General features: G+C 34.6%; 1 protein-coding gene across 1 annotated transcript; it reads left to right on the plus strand.

Annotated features, from left to right (window-relative positions):
- Window positions 1–2,242: 2,242 nt before the first annotated feature.
- On the plus strand, window positions 2,243–3,997 carry LOC113317173 (heat stress transcription factor C-1b-like). Its single transcript, XM_026565296.1, has 2 exons — window positions 2,243–2,621; window positions 2,824–3,997. Exons 1-2 carry the CDS (start codon window positions 2,391–2,393, stop codon window positions 3,511–3,513), a joined length of 921 nt encoding a protein of 306 aa, XP_026421081.1. The 5' UTR covers window positions 2,243–2,390; the 3' UTR covers window positions 3,514–3,997.
- Window positions 3,998–14,141: the final 10,144 nt, after the last annotated feature.

Consider the following 14,141-nt stretch of genomic DNA (forward strand, 5'->3'; position numbering starts at 1 on the left):
TATGCACATGGCAAACACCAGATTTTGCCATATATGCACCCACTATGGATATGCCAAAGTGTCAAACTTGTATGCCTATTTATCAATTATAACATATAGGCATACACGACATATTTTCCAGCGAGCGATAGAGTTTCCATCGCTATATGTTCTAAATATCGCTCGATGGTCATTCCAGTGCCAGCACTAGTCACTATGTCGCTCACTGTTCTGGTCATCGCTCATCAACTCCTCATCCACCGGCTACTATTCCCCCCCCCCCCCCCCCCATAAATACCCATTTCAACTCACATCATCCTAGCCACTTTTAACCCATGTTCTTTTATTTGTCTATATGATTGACTTCTTCTTCACATTTGAGTATAAAGGAAGTCTTTGTTCCATCTATCTTCTGATAACCAATTTAGTCTATTAAATGGAAGTAAGTTTCCAGCACATAGAATTCTCGTTAACATGTACAAATCTATCGATTTAGCTCTTATTAACAGCATTTATTCATAATTAGAATTTGTTGAATTTTATAAAACAATATACATTATCTAAAAATTTAATTACCAGAAAAAACCGACATATCGCATTCAAAGTCTTTGAAAAAGAACGTGTTTGTAGTTTTCCACCATCGTTCTAATATAACTTGAATCCTTGGGTCATGTAGTTTCTAGGTTGTATATGATATAAATGTCGCCAAGGATATCTTCGGACTCTCTCTTGAACAACAAGGGGAAGTAACTGAAAAATCGTACGGAACTCAGACCATCCACCTCTTAGAAATACTGAATTAAGTCGCTCTGGATGGTCAGATATGCGATTAGGGAACACACCATCACCGCCTACTTGTCTAACATTTTGAAAATCATATTCTTTATCCACAACAAAACTTAATCCACTAGCTGGGGATACTAGTAGATCCTTTTAGTTTTCTGTTTCTTTTTCTTTTCTCACTCGCATATTTGTTTAGGAAGTAAAACGAAAGATAATTTTCTTAGCAAAGAGAACAGAAGAGCAGAGAAAAGTTGAGAAGGGAAGAGGAGGTAATGTGTGAAGAATAGATGACAAGGTGCGATATTTATAGGCGTTAGAAAATCGAACGTTGGCGATATTGATTATAACGCTCGTGCTAGAGTCGATATCGAGAAATATTTATGACAGCGCTGGCGATACAGACTTTATCGTTGGCGATATTGTCAATAACGTTCGCTAGAAACTCTGTCGCTCAGTCGTTTTCCTATAATGACGCAACTCATTTGTCATGCCACCTGATTTGCCAAACAACATTTTTTTTTCATGTGCATAAAAATAGGCCTAAGAACAACAAAATAACCGTATTATTTTATTATTTTGGTTAACAAAATGTCGTGAGACTCTATTACCATTTCATAAAGACAAAATAAAAATTCAAAATTTACAGGTGGGCATAATTGATAATCTCAATGTTTCCACCCATATAAGAAGCTCAACCTTTAGTAGATGTTTGTCTTGTTTTTTTTTTTTTTTTTTTTGCTCGATTTTGTTCTTATTTTCCTCTCTTCCGTTGACAGAAACCAATTAATCCGGTCTGAAATGGTGTATGCATAGGGCCGGCCCTGCCATATAAGCGAAGTAAGCGGCGATCGAAGCCACAGAAAGAGGGAGGCCACAAATATGGAAATGTCTTTTAAGATTTCAAACAGAAGAAAAAGGTTATCATGTAAAACTCATGTCATATATGGTGCAAAATGAAAAAAAAAACAGATTTGCAAGGGGCCTCCAATAAAAGAATAGGTTTGTGAGGGACCAAAAGAAAATTGAGATATTGTTATTTGTAAGCTTTATGCTTAACAAGGGGCCGCCAAATTTTCTTTGGCTTTAACCCTCCAAAAACGCAGGACCGGGCCTGTGTATGCATTACAGCCATGGAGATATTTTGCGTGCCTTGATGGAAGCATGGCATATACACGAGAATCTTAAGAGCAAAGAAAAGTTAGAAAAATCAAATTTCTAACTAAACCGCATCTAAAATACTGTTTACAGACTCTATAATGTCTTGGTTAAAATTCAATGTTGACAAATAGAAAAATTAAAAATATCTTTGACAAAAATCTTGATCTGTTTTTTCAGATTACGACCCTTTATACAAAATCAAGGGTCCCTCTCGTGTTTCGTATTAATAATAAAAAACAAATTTGGGTCCCACTTTACAGTTCGAAAATGTAAGGATTCTGGTTGGCTCTACTATAACTTGGCCTTTCATATATAGGTAGAACTACATCGAAGTAGTATCAAACTAGCTCTATCAGTAATTTAGTACTGCATGGTTCACAAAATCACAAAAAACACATGGTATCTATTGGTTGCGGGTATAAAGAGAGAAAGAGTGTAGGGTTCTTGGGTTAGGAAAAGAGGAAGCTAGAATGGAAGGTAGCAGTAGTAATTCAACATCAATGGCAGCAACGGCAGCGGCACCGTTTGTATTGAAAACATACGACATGGTGAATGACCCGTTCACAGAATTATGGATAGTGTGGGGAAGAAGTAATAACAGTTTCATCGTAATGGATCCTTTAGAATTCTCACAGAGAATTTTACCAGTTTATTTCAAACACAATAATTTCTCAAGTTTTGTTCGGCAACTCAACACATATGTGAGTTCATCTCTCTCAAGCTTTTCTTTTTGATTTCCGTCTGAGATTCACAACAGTTATTTATTTTTTATATGTAAGTACTTGTGGCAGATTGAAAACAGTGTGACATTTTTCCGATTTCTCCTTTCTCATTTGGTTTTGTAATTTGTGTTGAATTGTATGTTTAAATGGTTTATTACATCTTGATTGTGTTCTTAAATAGGGTTTTAGAAAGGTGGATACAGATAGATGGGAATTCGCGCATGAATCTTTCTTGAGAGGCCAAAGACATTTACTAACAAACGTGGTCAGAAAGAAGTCGAGCAATAACAAGAATTCGTATGGCACTTATCCTTATATGGTGCAAGCAGAGGAAGAGCAAGAAGTGCTATTAATGGAGGTTGGAAGGTTAAGAAGAGAGCAAGAAATCCTAAATGAAGAAGTAGAAGCAATAGATAAACGGTTGCGAACGGCGGAGAGAAGACCCGAACAAATGTTGGCTTTTCTTAGTAAAGTTGTCAATGATCCTGAAATTCTTACAATAATGGTCAAAGAAAAAGAAGCTAAAATTGCAATTTTTAGAGAGAAAAAGAGACGGTTTGTGCTCTCTGCAGCATCTTCATCTTCAACTTCGACACTAGGAGACTATGAACATGAGAGTGAGAAATACCAGTCTATTGCAAGACCAGAATTGATTAAAGCCGAAGATGATGGAGATCATAGTAATTATCAAGGGGATGAGGGTATAATAAGGTCGTATTCAAGCGTGGGTCATCATCATCAACTGTATGGTTTTGAATCATCACAAGATAAGTATCATCAACCGATAGCGCCTTTCTTTTATTCATCTGATCAAATGGAAGAGGCAAACACAATTCCTTATCCATTTTCTCTACTGGAAAGTGGCTTTTAATAGTTTCAATCTATTTATATATATGTATATATAGAAGCATGGGTTGCCATATTGTGTTGGACCATCAGCTTGCCTGATAAGGTATGGATAATTCTTGCAGATGCGCTCCAACCAAAAGAAACAAAATGAAAAGAAGTAGATGAACGGGGATAACGATATGTGGTGGTGTGTCATATTATTTGTTGGTTGTGTAAAATTAGTATAATGATACTTGGCATTTAGTTTATGCATTAGTTACCTAATTAATTTCTATAAATTTAGATGGATTGTGTGTAAAAGTTTAGCTTGTGCATCATCAGATCAAACAATTCTAGTTTTTGTTAAGAAGTTATTACTGCATGTAACTTCCTCGATGAGCATTCTGCTACGAGGTTTACTGGCCTAGTTTTCCATGCATCTCCATGTGTAGGATAATGTTTTTCTTTACGTAATTGTCATGGCGGTTCTCAATGAAATGAAGTCCGTGAAGGCGGTTTGTGTGGCATTTCCTTTTACGTAGCCATCAAAGAAGACATTGATAAATGACGCTAGACGCAGACAAATAATATGATAAAGGACCTAGAATCTGTACCGAAAATATCTTCAAAAGTATAAAGGAAAGGAGAATAAAGAAAAGCGAACACCACCTTCCATCATCTGTGATAAATAAATTTGGGAAAAAAGCATCTCACTCATAGGCCTGGGCCGCCTGGCCACAAAGAAGAAACCTTTGTGCATGGACCCGGCAAAGAAATTATGTTTATGATACGTGCCCAAGGTTTACAGGTGGCGGACCTATTATGAAAAGAAAAACAGCGACTGCACAGTAAAAACTCAGCGACACGACATAAAACTTCTATCGACTGACGTGGGAAATATTGTACACCGTCTTCGGAGGCGATTTCTTAGTAGGGTAGGGAGTATGTGGGACCCCTATTAGATTTTGGTTCGAGAACCTATAATTACCTACTACACGTGTTTATTTTTCTTAGGACAAGTTGACTTTTAGTGGGTCTGGGAGGTACCAAATTTCATATATTTTCTCCCACGAAAAACTTCTTTCTTACTAAATTTGTTTGTTGGCTGCCATGAAAAAAAGAACCTTTACTCCTAATTAGTTCCTAACTTTGAAATAATTACAAGACATTGCATCTTTATATCAAGAAATAAATATAAATATCTCACAGAGTTTTTTTTTCTATATTTCCTGAAGGTAAAAAGAAACATACCGACAAAAAACTCCAGAGAGGGAATGAGCTCGCTAAGCAAGTGAGTGATACACGAATGAGAAGAGGTTAACTACTGATCATATGATTGGTGAGTTACAACATGAGTTGCTAAAAAGTGAGCCACAACATTGGTCTCCTTTTTGATAAAGCTGAAATCAACATAAGAAAAGAGACTGAGTTGTCCTTGATTTCTTTATGCTCCAGATCACAATGAAAGAGTCACCTTGAATGATGATGTGCTTGAGATCCTTACTAATAGCCAGCTCAATACCCATCAGAGCACCTGCAACTTTAGCTTCAACAGGGGAACCGAACTTACGAACTTTTGTTTGTTAGCCTTGAAAACCAGAATTATAGTCCAAAGCTACAGCGCCACAAGCATAACCTTTGGGATCTGCTTCCCCATCAAAGTTAATTTTGATCTTAGGGTAGAGAGAAGGAGACCACATATCTATCTGCGACTCTAAAACATCCTTTTGAGTAGGTAGTGCGATAACTTCCTGAGGAGAGAGTTGTAGAGAATCTTGGATCATCTTCTAAAAATTTACTTTGTTATTGTTGAAGAATATATTGTGTCTGGTTTTCCATAACCTTCACAGGAGACATGCCCCCATTTTCAAATTCGCATAATCACCACCTTCCAGCAACAAACTCTTAATGTAATCTTGAATTGAGATATTCTCAGTTTCATCATATCTGAATTTCAACGGAGGAGCAAACAGAAATGCTTGAGAGACTGGACAGTAGAGAAAAAGGTTATCCAAAGTTTCAATAGCACCACAACAAATCCTGCAATCAACATTGAGATCAGTCCAGAACTTCATAAGTCTTTTACCACTGCAATGTCATTATTGATCAATCTCCAGAGTAACATGTGAATTTTATGGGGTAAAACTTTAACCATTCAAAACTTCTATTAAGGAAAGTCTTCATTACTCCCATCAGAAGAGGATGAGGGAAGTCTATTTTGAAGAGTTTTAACAAAAAAAAAAAAACTTCGCAGAAAAGACCCCATTTGGGCGGTGAATCCACAATAACTTGTCTTCTGAAATTTCATCTGCACTGCTACTAATGTGGATATTTATAATCGTTGAAACCTTATTATGACAAAATAGTTGTTGAAGTCTATCACTATCCCACCTGATAGAACTCTGGATAATGAAATCTTTCACTTTTAATGAGTAATTGCTACTTGCTACTTGTAATGCCTACGATTATATTATCTCCAGTGCTACCAAACCAAGAACAATCATCACGCATATCACTCCAGCATCTTAGCATAGATGACCAAGTAGATGATCACTTAGATACTTTCTTAACATCCCTGAAGTTAATATACTTGAGATACTTGGCTCTCATTAACTGATACCAAGGACAGATTTTATTCTCTACAAATTTCCACACTGGCTTAGCAAACATAGTTTTGTTTAAGTTTTATAAAGATATAATACCCAAGACTCCCATGTCTTTAGGTTATTCAAGTTTATTCAATTTAATAAAATGAGTTTTTCTTACCTCTCTTGAATGTCCCCACAGAAGTTGTGCTTAATCCTAGTAAGTCTCTCCAAAATTATCTTAGGAATGATATAAGTCGTCATATAATACAGGGAATGAGACCCAGCACGTGTTTTATTAAGATGCTTCTACCAACGTATGATATATGAGTTCTCTTCCATCCATCTTATTTAGCATCGAACTTGTCTTATAAAAATTCAAAAGTAGTATTTCTATGAGCAACTTTGAGAAGCTGGTGACCAAGATACTTATTACTGTTAGAGCATTGCTCGGTCAAACTCATAAGTATTGTTATCTCAAGCTTGCTGTCAGATTTAGTTGATCAAAACTATATCTCAATTTCTATTATACATTTAGTCAAGTCTCGAATTAGGATAAAAATGTGTAGTTGAGTACTAGACATCACTGCGTTCTACCGCTTAAAGGCGAAGATCAACCGAACCTTTTAGAGAACTTCTTCAACAAAAGGTAAGTGAAGACTGAACCACCTATTACTCAATTTTTCACCTTTCTATCTATGAGACAATGTTGCATGACTATATTAGACATTATATTCATAATAGAAATTTCAAGTCAAGTTTATCTTGAGTATAGTTCTCGAAATATAACGGACTAAGCTTAAGAACATTTGTTCATACTTGATAAATTTGGTTAAGAACAGTTTATTATTTGTGACCTAAATTATGATTCAAGATTCAATCATTTGAAAATAGTCTGGAACGGTGATATGTGTCAATGGTGTTATTCGGGAATGTTTTGAATTGATTATTAGAGAGATAGAGAACTATTGTAAATCTGGATACAGGACAGTATGCATACCAGTTCACATACTAGGAGAAATGTTATAATTCCAGAGTCGCAGTACGTATCGGCATAGCCATAGTTCGACATCGACTTTTTAGTACAATATCCAGTATCCATACCTTAAAAAGTATGTTGACTCGTGAACCAGGAAGGTAAGCATACCTAGTATGCAAACAGGAAAAGATCTGTTGGTTTCTAAACCGGAAAAGGTACGCATACCCAGTATGCAAACCAGAAAAGATCTGTGGATTCATGAACCCATTTTTGTATTAAGGGTATACAGACCCGGTACAGTACCATGACAAAAATAGTCACAAACAGGAATACAATACACGTACTTACCCTGTCGAATATTTTCATATGCATCAGAATTATTTCTATGAGATAATCGGCATTTGAACAACTCTCCAAAAAATATTATCTAGACATTTTTTATCACAAGTGTGACTCAAGATTAAAGTCTTAAAGTGTTATATGAAAATGGTTAAGCTTATAGTTCGTCTGGCTAGTTTCGGCTAACCTTTTCTGAAAAAGCCATTGTACACGGTTCGGTTACGGTTCATCCTAACCAGAGTGCATATTATATTATGTTAATCCCAAGTCAAGTTTTTAATCTAACATGATTATTGATTGCTTGATTCCAAAGATACCTTAGATTAAATCCAAAGCAACCTTGACCTTGAAAGTCTATATAAGGAGAACCTCTAACAACTGGGATTTTTGAATCCCTGACACTATTCTTGTATGTGCTAGTTGTAAACTAGAGTCGTCCTCTTCTTTAAACCTTTTTAGGTTTAGCGACTAAAAAGACTTCACCTAGGGATTCATGAAGCCAGGTCCAACTATCTTTATCTTGATAGTTCGCGTATCCTGATCTTGCTTTGTTTGTTGAGCTTTGCTCCAACATGCAAAATAGATATAAATCACAAATTTTCTTCATCTAGACTTTGTGATTTCATAAGTATCTACTTGTGAGGTGAATAATAATATAAGTTGCTCTTCGGGAGTCGTAAGACCTGATTTTGAGGTTTGCTAGACTTTGTCTATTAGAATCGATTTACTATCTCACCTCGATCTTTGATCGGAACGAAAATCACATATAGCTAGGCTTATCTGTGGGAGGCAGATTGGTTTAAAGTATTTAATTGAGTTGAGTCAACTCTTAGGTTGTAAAGGACGTCAGCTAAGCGAATCAATTGAGCGGATTCCTTCTGGGATTCAAGAGGCGTAAGTAGCGCGACTGTAACTGAAACTCTGTGACGGTAGATTCGGTCTAAAATACATTCAAGTCCGAAAGTTTGATAGTATGCTAGTTTTGTAGCGTCTTAATACAGTTTGGTATTCAAATATGGACAAGGTCCCGGGGGTTTTCTGCATTTGCGGTTTCCTCCTTAACAAAATTCAGGTGTCTGTGTTATTTCTTTTTCCGCATTATAATTTAAATATCACAGGTTGTATGTAAATCAATCAAAGTAGATATATACATCCTTGTTTGTTGGATACAACTTTATTGATCTTGGATATTGATCTTTGGAATCGTCTAAGTACTCTCACGGGATAATCAGGTTCATGGAATTGTCTCTGTTTACATTCTGATTGTGAGATAAAAAGATATGATTTTTTCTTATAATTCCTGATTGAGAGTCATTAAGTTGTAACTTTCGGAATTGCAATTGAATTTAGTCCATACAGGTTTCCTGAGAAAAATGTGGACTAATACCTATTGATCTGTATTTGTTATAGTACATCATGCTAGCAATATTCATTCTTATGTTAGGACTAATACCTTTACTAAAGTGATGCTTATTTAAGAATATTTGTAGTTTGACCTGACCAAGAAGATAGGTGCTGAGAATCTTCTGCAGCGTGTTCAGCATCTTCTCATCAAGGTTCCCAAAGAGAATAAAATCATCTGCGAACATAAGATGAGAAATCGAAAGACCATTTCGATAAATCTTATAGAGAACATTATTCTCCATAGTTCTCATTAACCAAGTCATACCTTGTGTGTAAATAATAAATAAATAAGGTGAGAGGGGACAGCCTTGATGAAGCCCTCTACCACTATTTAAAAACCCTTCAGTTTAGCCATTAATTACAAGGGAGAAGGAAGTTATCGACACAAAATTAATAATAAGTGCATGAGATTTTCTTACAGAACGGTAACTCTAAGCCAATGATTTTAAAAGCTTCAACTGACCTTGTCGTACGCCTTATTGATATCAATTTTTAAGAGCAAAGACACCTATTACAGAAAACATAGTAGACATATAATGGATTATCTCTTTAGGTTACACAATGTTATATATGAGTAGCCTACTTGGGACAAATGAAGATAAGTAGAATCCACTACGTTGTTCAAGTGATTTTTTTTGTCTTTGAGTAATAATTTTGATGATCACTTTATACATGATATTTGTTAGCGCAATAGGTCTAAATTAGAAGGTACGGTAGCTAATATTAATGTGATTCAAACCTGGTGGAAGAATGGAGATAGTAGATAAGCAAAGCAATTCTTGATTGTAAGAAAAACATTCTCTCCAATATTTTCCCAACATATTTTGAAGAAAACTTAAGGCATACCATTAGGGCCAGGTGATTTTAGATTCTTCATTTTCTTTATTACTGACCAAATATCTTAAGTAGAAGGAACCATAACAAGACTTTCATCATTAGTATCATCAATTTTGACTGGAGATTGAAACAGAACAGTATGCTTATCTTCATTCGGGTCTCTTCTAAATAGTAGAAAACTGATCCACTAAATAGGCAACTGCACCAGCGTTAGTAACCCAGCTGCCATCAGATCACCTTAGAGCAGATATTTGGTTCTTTCTCTTCATTTGAGTAACAACAAAATGAAAAGTGGGGAATCCCGTTAACTTTATTTCTTTGCTCATGGTATTTGTATTATAGTTCATTTAGAGAATCAATTTTATTACATAAGAGTATCTTTAGAGATCTCATATCGTTATTATAAACCTCCATTTGCAATAAAGAAGCTCATCCTTAGCCTATTCCAAAGCTTGGAAAATATTCCCAAATGAATTCTTACTCCATTTGCTTAAATATTTTCCCAACAACTTCAATTTTATGCATGGTATCAGATTGCAGTGAAGACCAAGTTTTAATCACCATATCTTTGAACTCAGGATGATCCACCCAATAATACTCAAACTCGTTTGAGTGTTTTCTCTTTCTTGTATTAGTTCGCTGGGTACTTATAAGATACAGAACATGATCACTACTAATTCTAGGTAAATGAAGACCCCATTATCTTTGAACATAAGAAGCCATTTAGAGGTACATAAGGCCCTATCCAATTTCTCATATAGTGTTAAGTATATCTATCAGTTTAACCCATTATTATTATTTATTTTCAACAGTGAGACTGTACAACCTATCAACCCGTTACAATGCTTTAAGATTTACAAGTAGTGAGCACGTGCGTTGCACGTCGGCGACGCTCTTTTAAGGGGGAAACATACAAAAATTTATAGAAACAAAAAATTGATATTATTATTTATGCTCATTGCGTAGATAATTTAAAGGCCTCTCCAAATATACAAAATTCATGAAAATATGACAACAATTTTAAGGATATGAAGTTTTTAAAAATTATCTTCATTTTTATAAAAACGGTATCTTTGTAAATACCGATTTTATTCAATTTACACTTAAGTTTGTGTTAATATTCTTTATATCACTCCTTTAAAATCTAACAGCTGAAAAAAATGGAAATCTAATGATCCAATGGATGAACATTAGTTTGTGATGGGAATCTTTTTGGTGGCAGGAATCATTTATGGAGTATTCCTAAATCTTTCTTTTTTTTCCGATGATTTGGAACACTAGTCTTGGACTACATCCTTAACTCCTTATGGACTTATTTTTGGCAATTACGGGGTTCGAACCCCTACTTCCGCAATGGGAGGGAGGATGCCAACCACTAGACCACTTAATGGTTGGCAATATTCCTAGATCTAATGGGAAAAAGTTAGACAGAAAATCTGACGGTTCCGAGGGTAAAGCTTTGATATATCTTGCTTACATTAAAAGGGGGAGATATTATCACAACAACATGTTGATATATCAAATAAAAAATAGCTTTTCAATCAGTTAGGTTGGAAATTCAAAATTTAATTTGAAAATTAGATTTTAGAATTATTTTAAAACATAAAAAAGAATTGGGAAGTAAAAAAAATTACTTTTAACTTCATATGGCTACTTTTTTATTCTAGTTGCCAAATAGTTTCTAGATAACAAACTTTTTTATTGGTTTATTAAAAATAAATAAATTATTTTTTTTATTTCATGTTTTTGATATTTATTTAAACTGAAATATAGGCGAGGAGTTCTATATTGTCTACTGATCCTCCTTTAACAAAATTATCGATATAGGCGGTAGTAACAGAATTATCAATAGTACTTGCAGATGTACTGCAAGCAAAACAATAACTCGGCTTCATACTTGTTTCCAAAAAAAAAATTGGTTTTCTGTTTTTTGAGCATGATCTAATCTTAGTTATTGTTTCAAAACTATGATTTTCATCTTAGTTAATCTTTCTATATGTATTTGTTTAATTTTACTAGTACATAATCTAGTTGAGTCTTTGTAAAAAAAATTCTCGTTTTCTCCTCTGTTTCATTTATTTCTTGTTATAAATTCTTGTTTCTTAAATCTTGTTAATGGAAACCTAATTATTTTTGCACGTTTTCCTGGGTTCAAGAGTGGTTTTACCAGTTGTTGTGATTCGGAATATTATTACTGAATCTATCAAGCAGTAGTGCTAATGATCTTCCAAGATGGTTGAATTCAGCAAGTTGACGTCAATTGTTACTTAAATTACCAACCTACACCTTATTCATCATCATCAAAAACACTCAATTCAACCTCGTTAATTTCATTCCCTTCATAATTTTCAAAATAACATTTTGGCTCCAAAATCTAATAATAGAGACGGATAGGTAGAGAAATTTTCCAAATCAGTTAATTTCCTCTTCTAAGATGTGAGGAAAGCCCATTAATAGTATTCTCGTAATACTCTTTTGAAGAGGAAAGTAATCTAATTGGATGAAATATCTTACGTGAGATTCATTTAAATACTTCCTCGAGATGATTAAGATTTTAGTGATACCATTGGCGGGAAACTAAATCATATTATTATTTTAGTTTTCGATTATTGATTCGATTGACTAACGCTATAGTTGAACCTTGATTTCACCTAGCTTTTCTTTTTATTCTTCTCTTCTGATATAAGGTCACTCGAACTAGATCAATGATCAATGATTTAATATGTGATCTTTATCGATTGAAGATATGAAGATATGACTTGTGATCATCCGTTGTTAACATACTCTGTTCTGCGCGTGATCGGTCACAAGGGGATCAAGTTATTTGTGCAGGTACATTGAAGACTGAAGATTTGAAGACTAAAATATATTATTTATTGGTATTGTTAGAGCACTGCTCGATCGAACTCGCAAGTGTTTTTATCTCAAGCTTGTTTGTCAAGTTTAGTTGTCAAAACTATAAGTCTTGATTTCTAGTCTACTTATAACTATGCCTCGGATTAGGATATAAAGTGTAGTTGAGCTTTAGACTTCACAACATTCATCGATTGAAGACGAAGAACTACTAAGGGGAGCTTGTGGAACTTCATCAACAAAAGTTATGTGGAGACTTGAACTCATCTATCACTCAGAAGTCTATTCTATTATATATCCTATTGAGACAAAGTCGTATAGCTGTATAGACTTTACATTATACACATTTGATATTTCGAGTTGAGTTTAACTCGCTTATATCTTTATCGAAATATGTGTTGGAAAGATTTTTGTTTTGACTACGTTCATCATTATTCTTGATGAAATTCAAAAGATGATCATGTGAAAATCACCTGGTAATATCTTACATGATTTGTGTGAGACAGTCATTTGATGTAGACTCGAAATATTTCGTATTGATCATTCGACCACTTGAAAATTGCTTATAAGCTAATAGGTTGTGTGAGAAATCTATTGTCGTCTTCTAAAAATGTTTCAATGATTGAAATGAGAGTTAAGAGCTAAAACCCATGTCTGGATACATTACGGTTGTGTACTAAGTGTGCGAACTGTTTTGTTGGAATTCAGGACCGGAAGTTATATTTGCATACCCGTTTGCAAACTTATTCAACTGTGAAGTCAGGGTACTTAAGTTTGCATACCCGTTCGCAAACTGATTTCACTGTTGAAGTCCGGGAACCAAGTTTGTGTACCCGTTTGCAAACGGTTTCAACTAAGTTCGGTCCGGAGCTAACGTTTGCGTAGCCATTTGCAAACTAACGGCTTAAGACCAATGTCCGGAACTTAAGTTTGCGTACCCGTTTGCAAACTTAAGTGGTTCAAGTTCTAAAATCGGTTAAGTATGATTTCATACTCATGAAAAAATACATTTATATATTAAGGAATACAATCTTTGCAAACCGTGGCTAAAATGTTCATGAACTGATTCTTTTGAATCAATCCGATTTTTTCTCAATTGTGTCTTGTATATACTTTTATGAGAATATAAACAATTGAACAACTTTATGAGTAACACACTTAGATTCATTTGATTTTCATTTGATCTAGAAGTGTTAAGATGAACATGGTTAATATAAAAGTGTTCATATGGCTAACTTCAGTGAACTGTTATTGAGCCAGCTCAATATATACGTTTAGGTACAGTTACCCATATCTAAATGAAGGTATATTTCATTTGTGTGTAACAAGCTAAAGACCATCTAACGGTAGAAATATATTAGCTTGAATGTTGAATCATGTTTCATCTAACGGTGAATATTTATTGTTTTATTCCAAAGTTATCAAACCCTGATTTGAAAACTATATAAGGGAGAACTCTAGCAACTGGGAAACCTATAATCCCACACCTCATGTGTCATACTAGTTGCGACTAGAGTCGATTCTCCTTTAACCTAGGTTTTTCCTAAAATCATTATAGATTAACGACTTAAAGACTTCATTGGGATTCTGAATCCAGACCCAACTATTTTATCTGTAGTTGTGTGTTCTGATCTTACTTGTTCTATCGTATTGAGTACTATCTTCTCTAATATT

Source organism: Papaver somniferum, chromosome 10 (assembly GCF_003573695.1).
Source record: "Papaver somniferum cultivar HN1 chromosome 10, ASM357369v1, whole genome shotgun sequence".
NCBI lineage: Eukaryota > Viridiplantae > Streptophyta > Magnoliopsida > Ranunculales > Papaveraceae > Papaver > Papaver somniferum.

Bases quoted from the DNA above. Each gene is read 5' to 3' on its own strand.
- LOC113317173 (XM_026565296.1), top strand. From the start codon at position 2,391: ATGGAAGGTAGCAGTAGTAATTCAACATCAATGGCAGCAACGGCAGCG. The intron at 2,622-2,823 runs GTGAGTTCATCT...GTTCTTAAATAG, and splicing joins TTCGGCAACTCAACACATAT to GGTTTTAGAAAGGTGGATAC.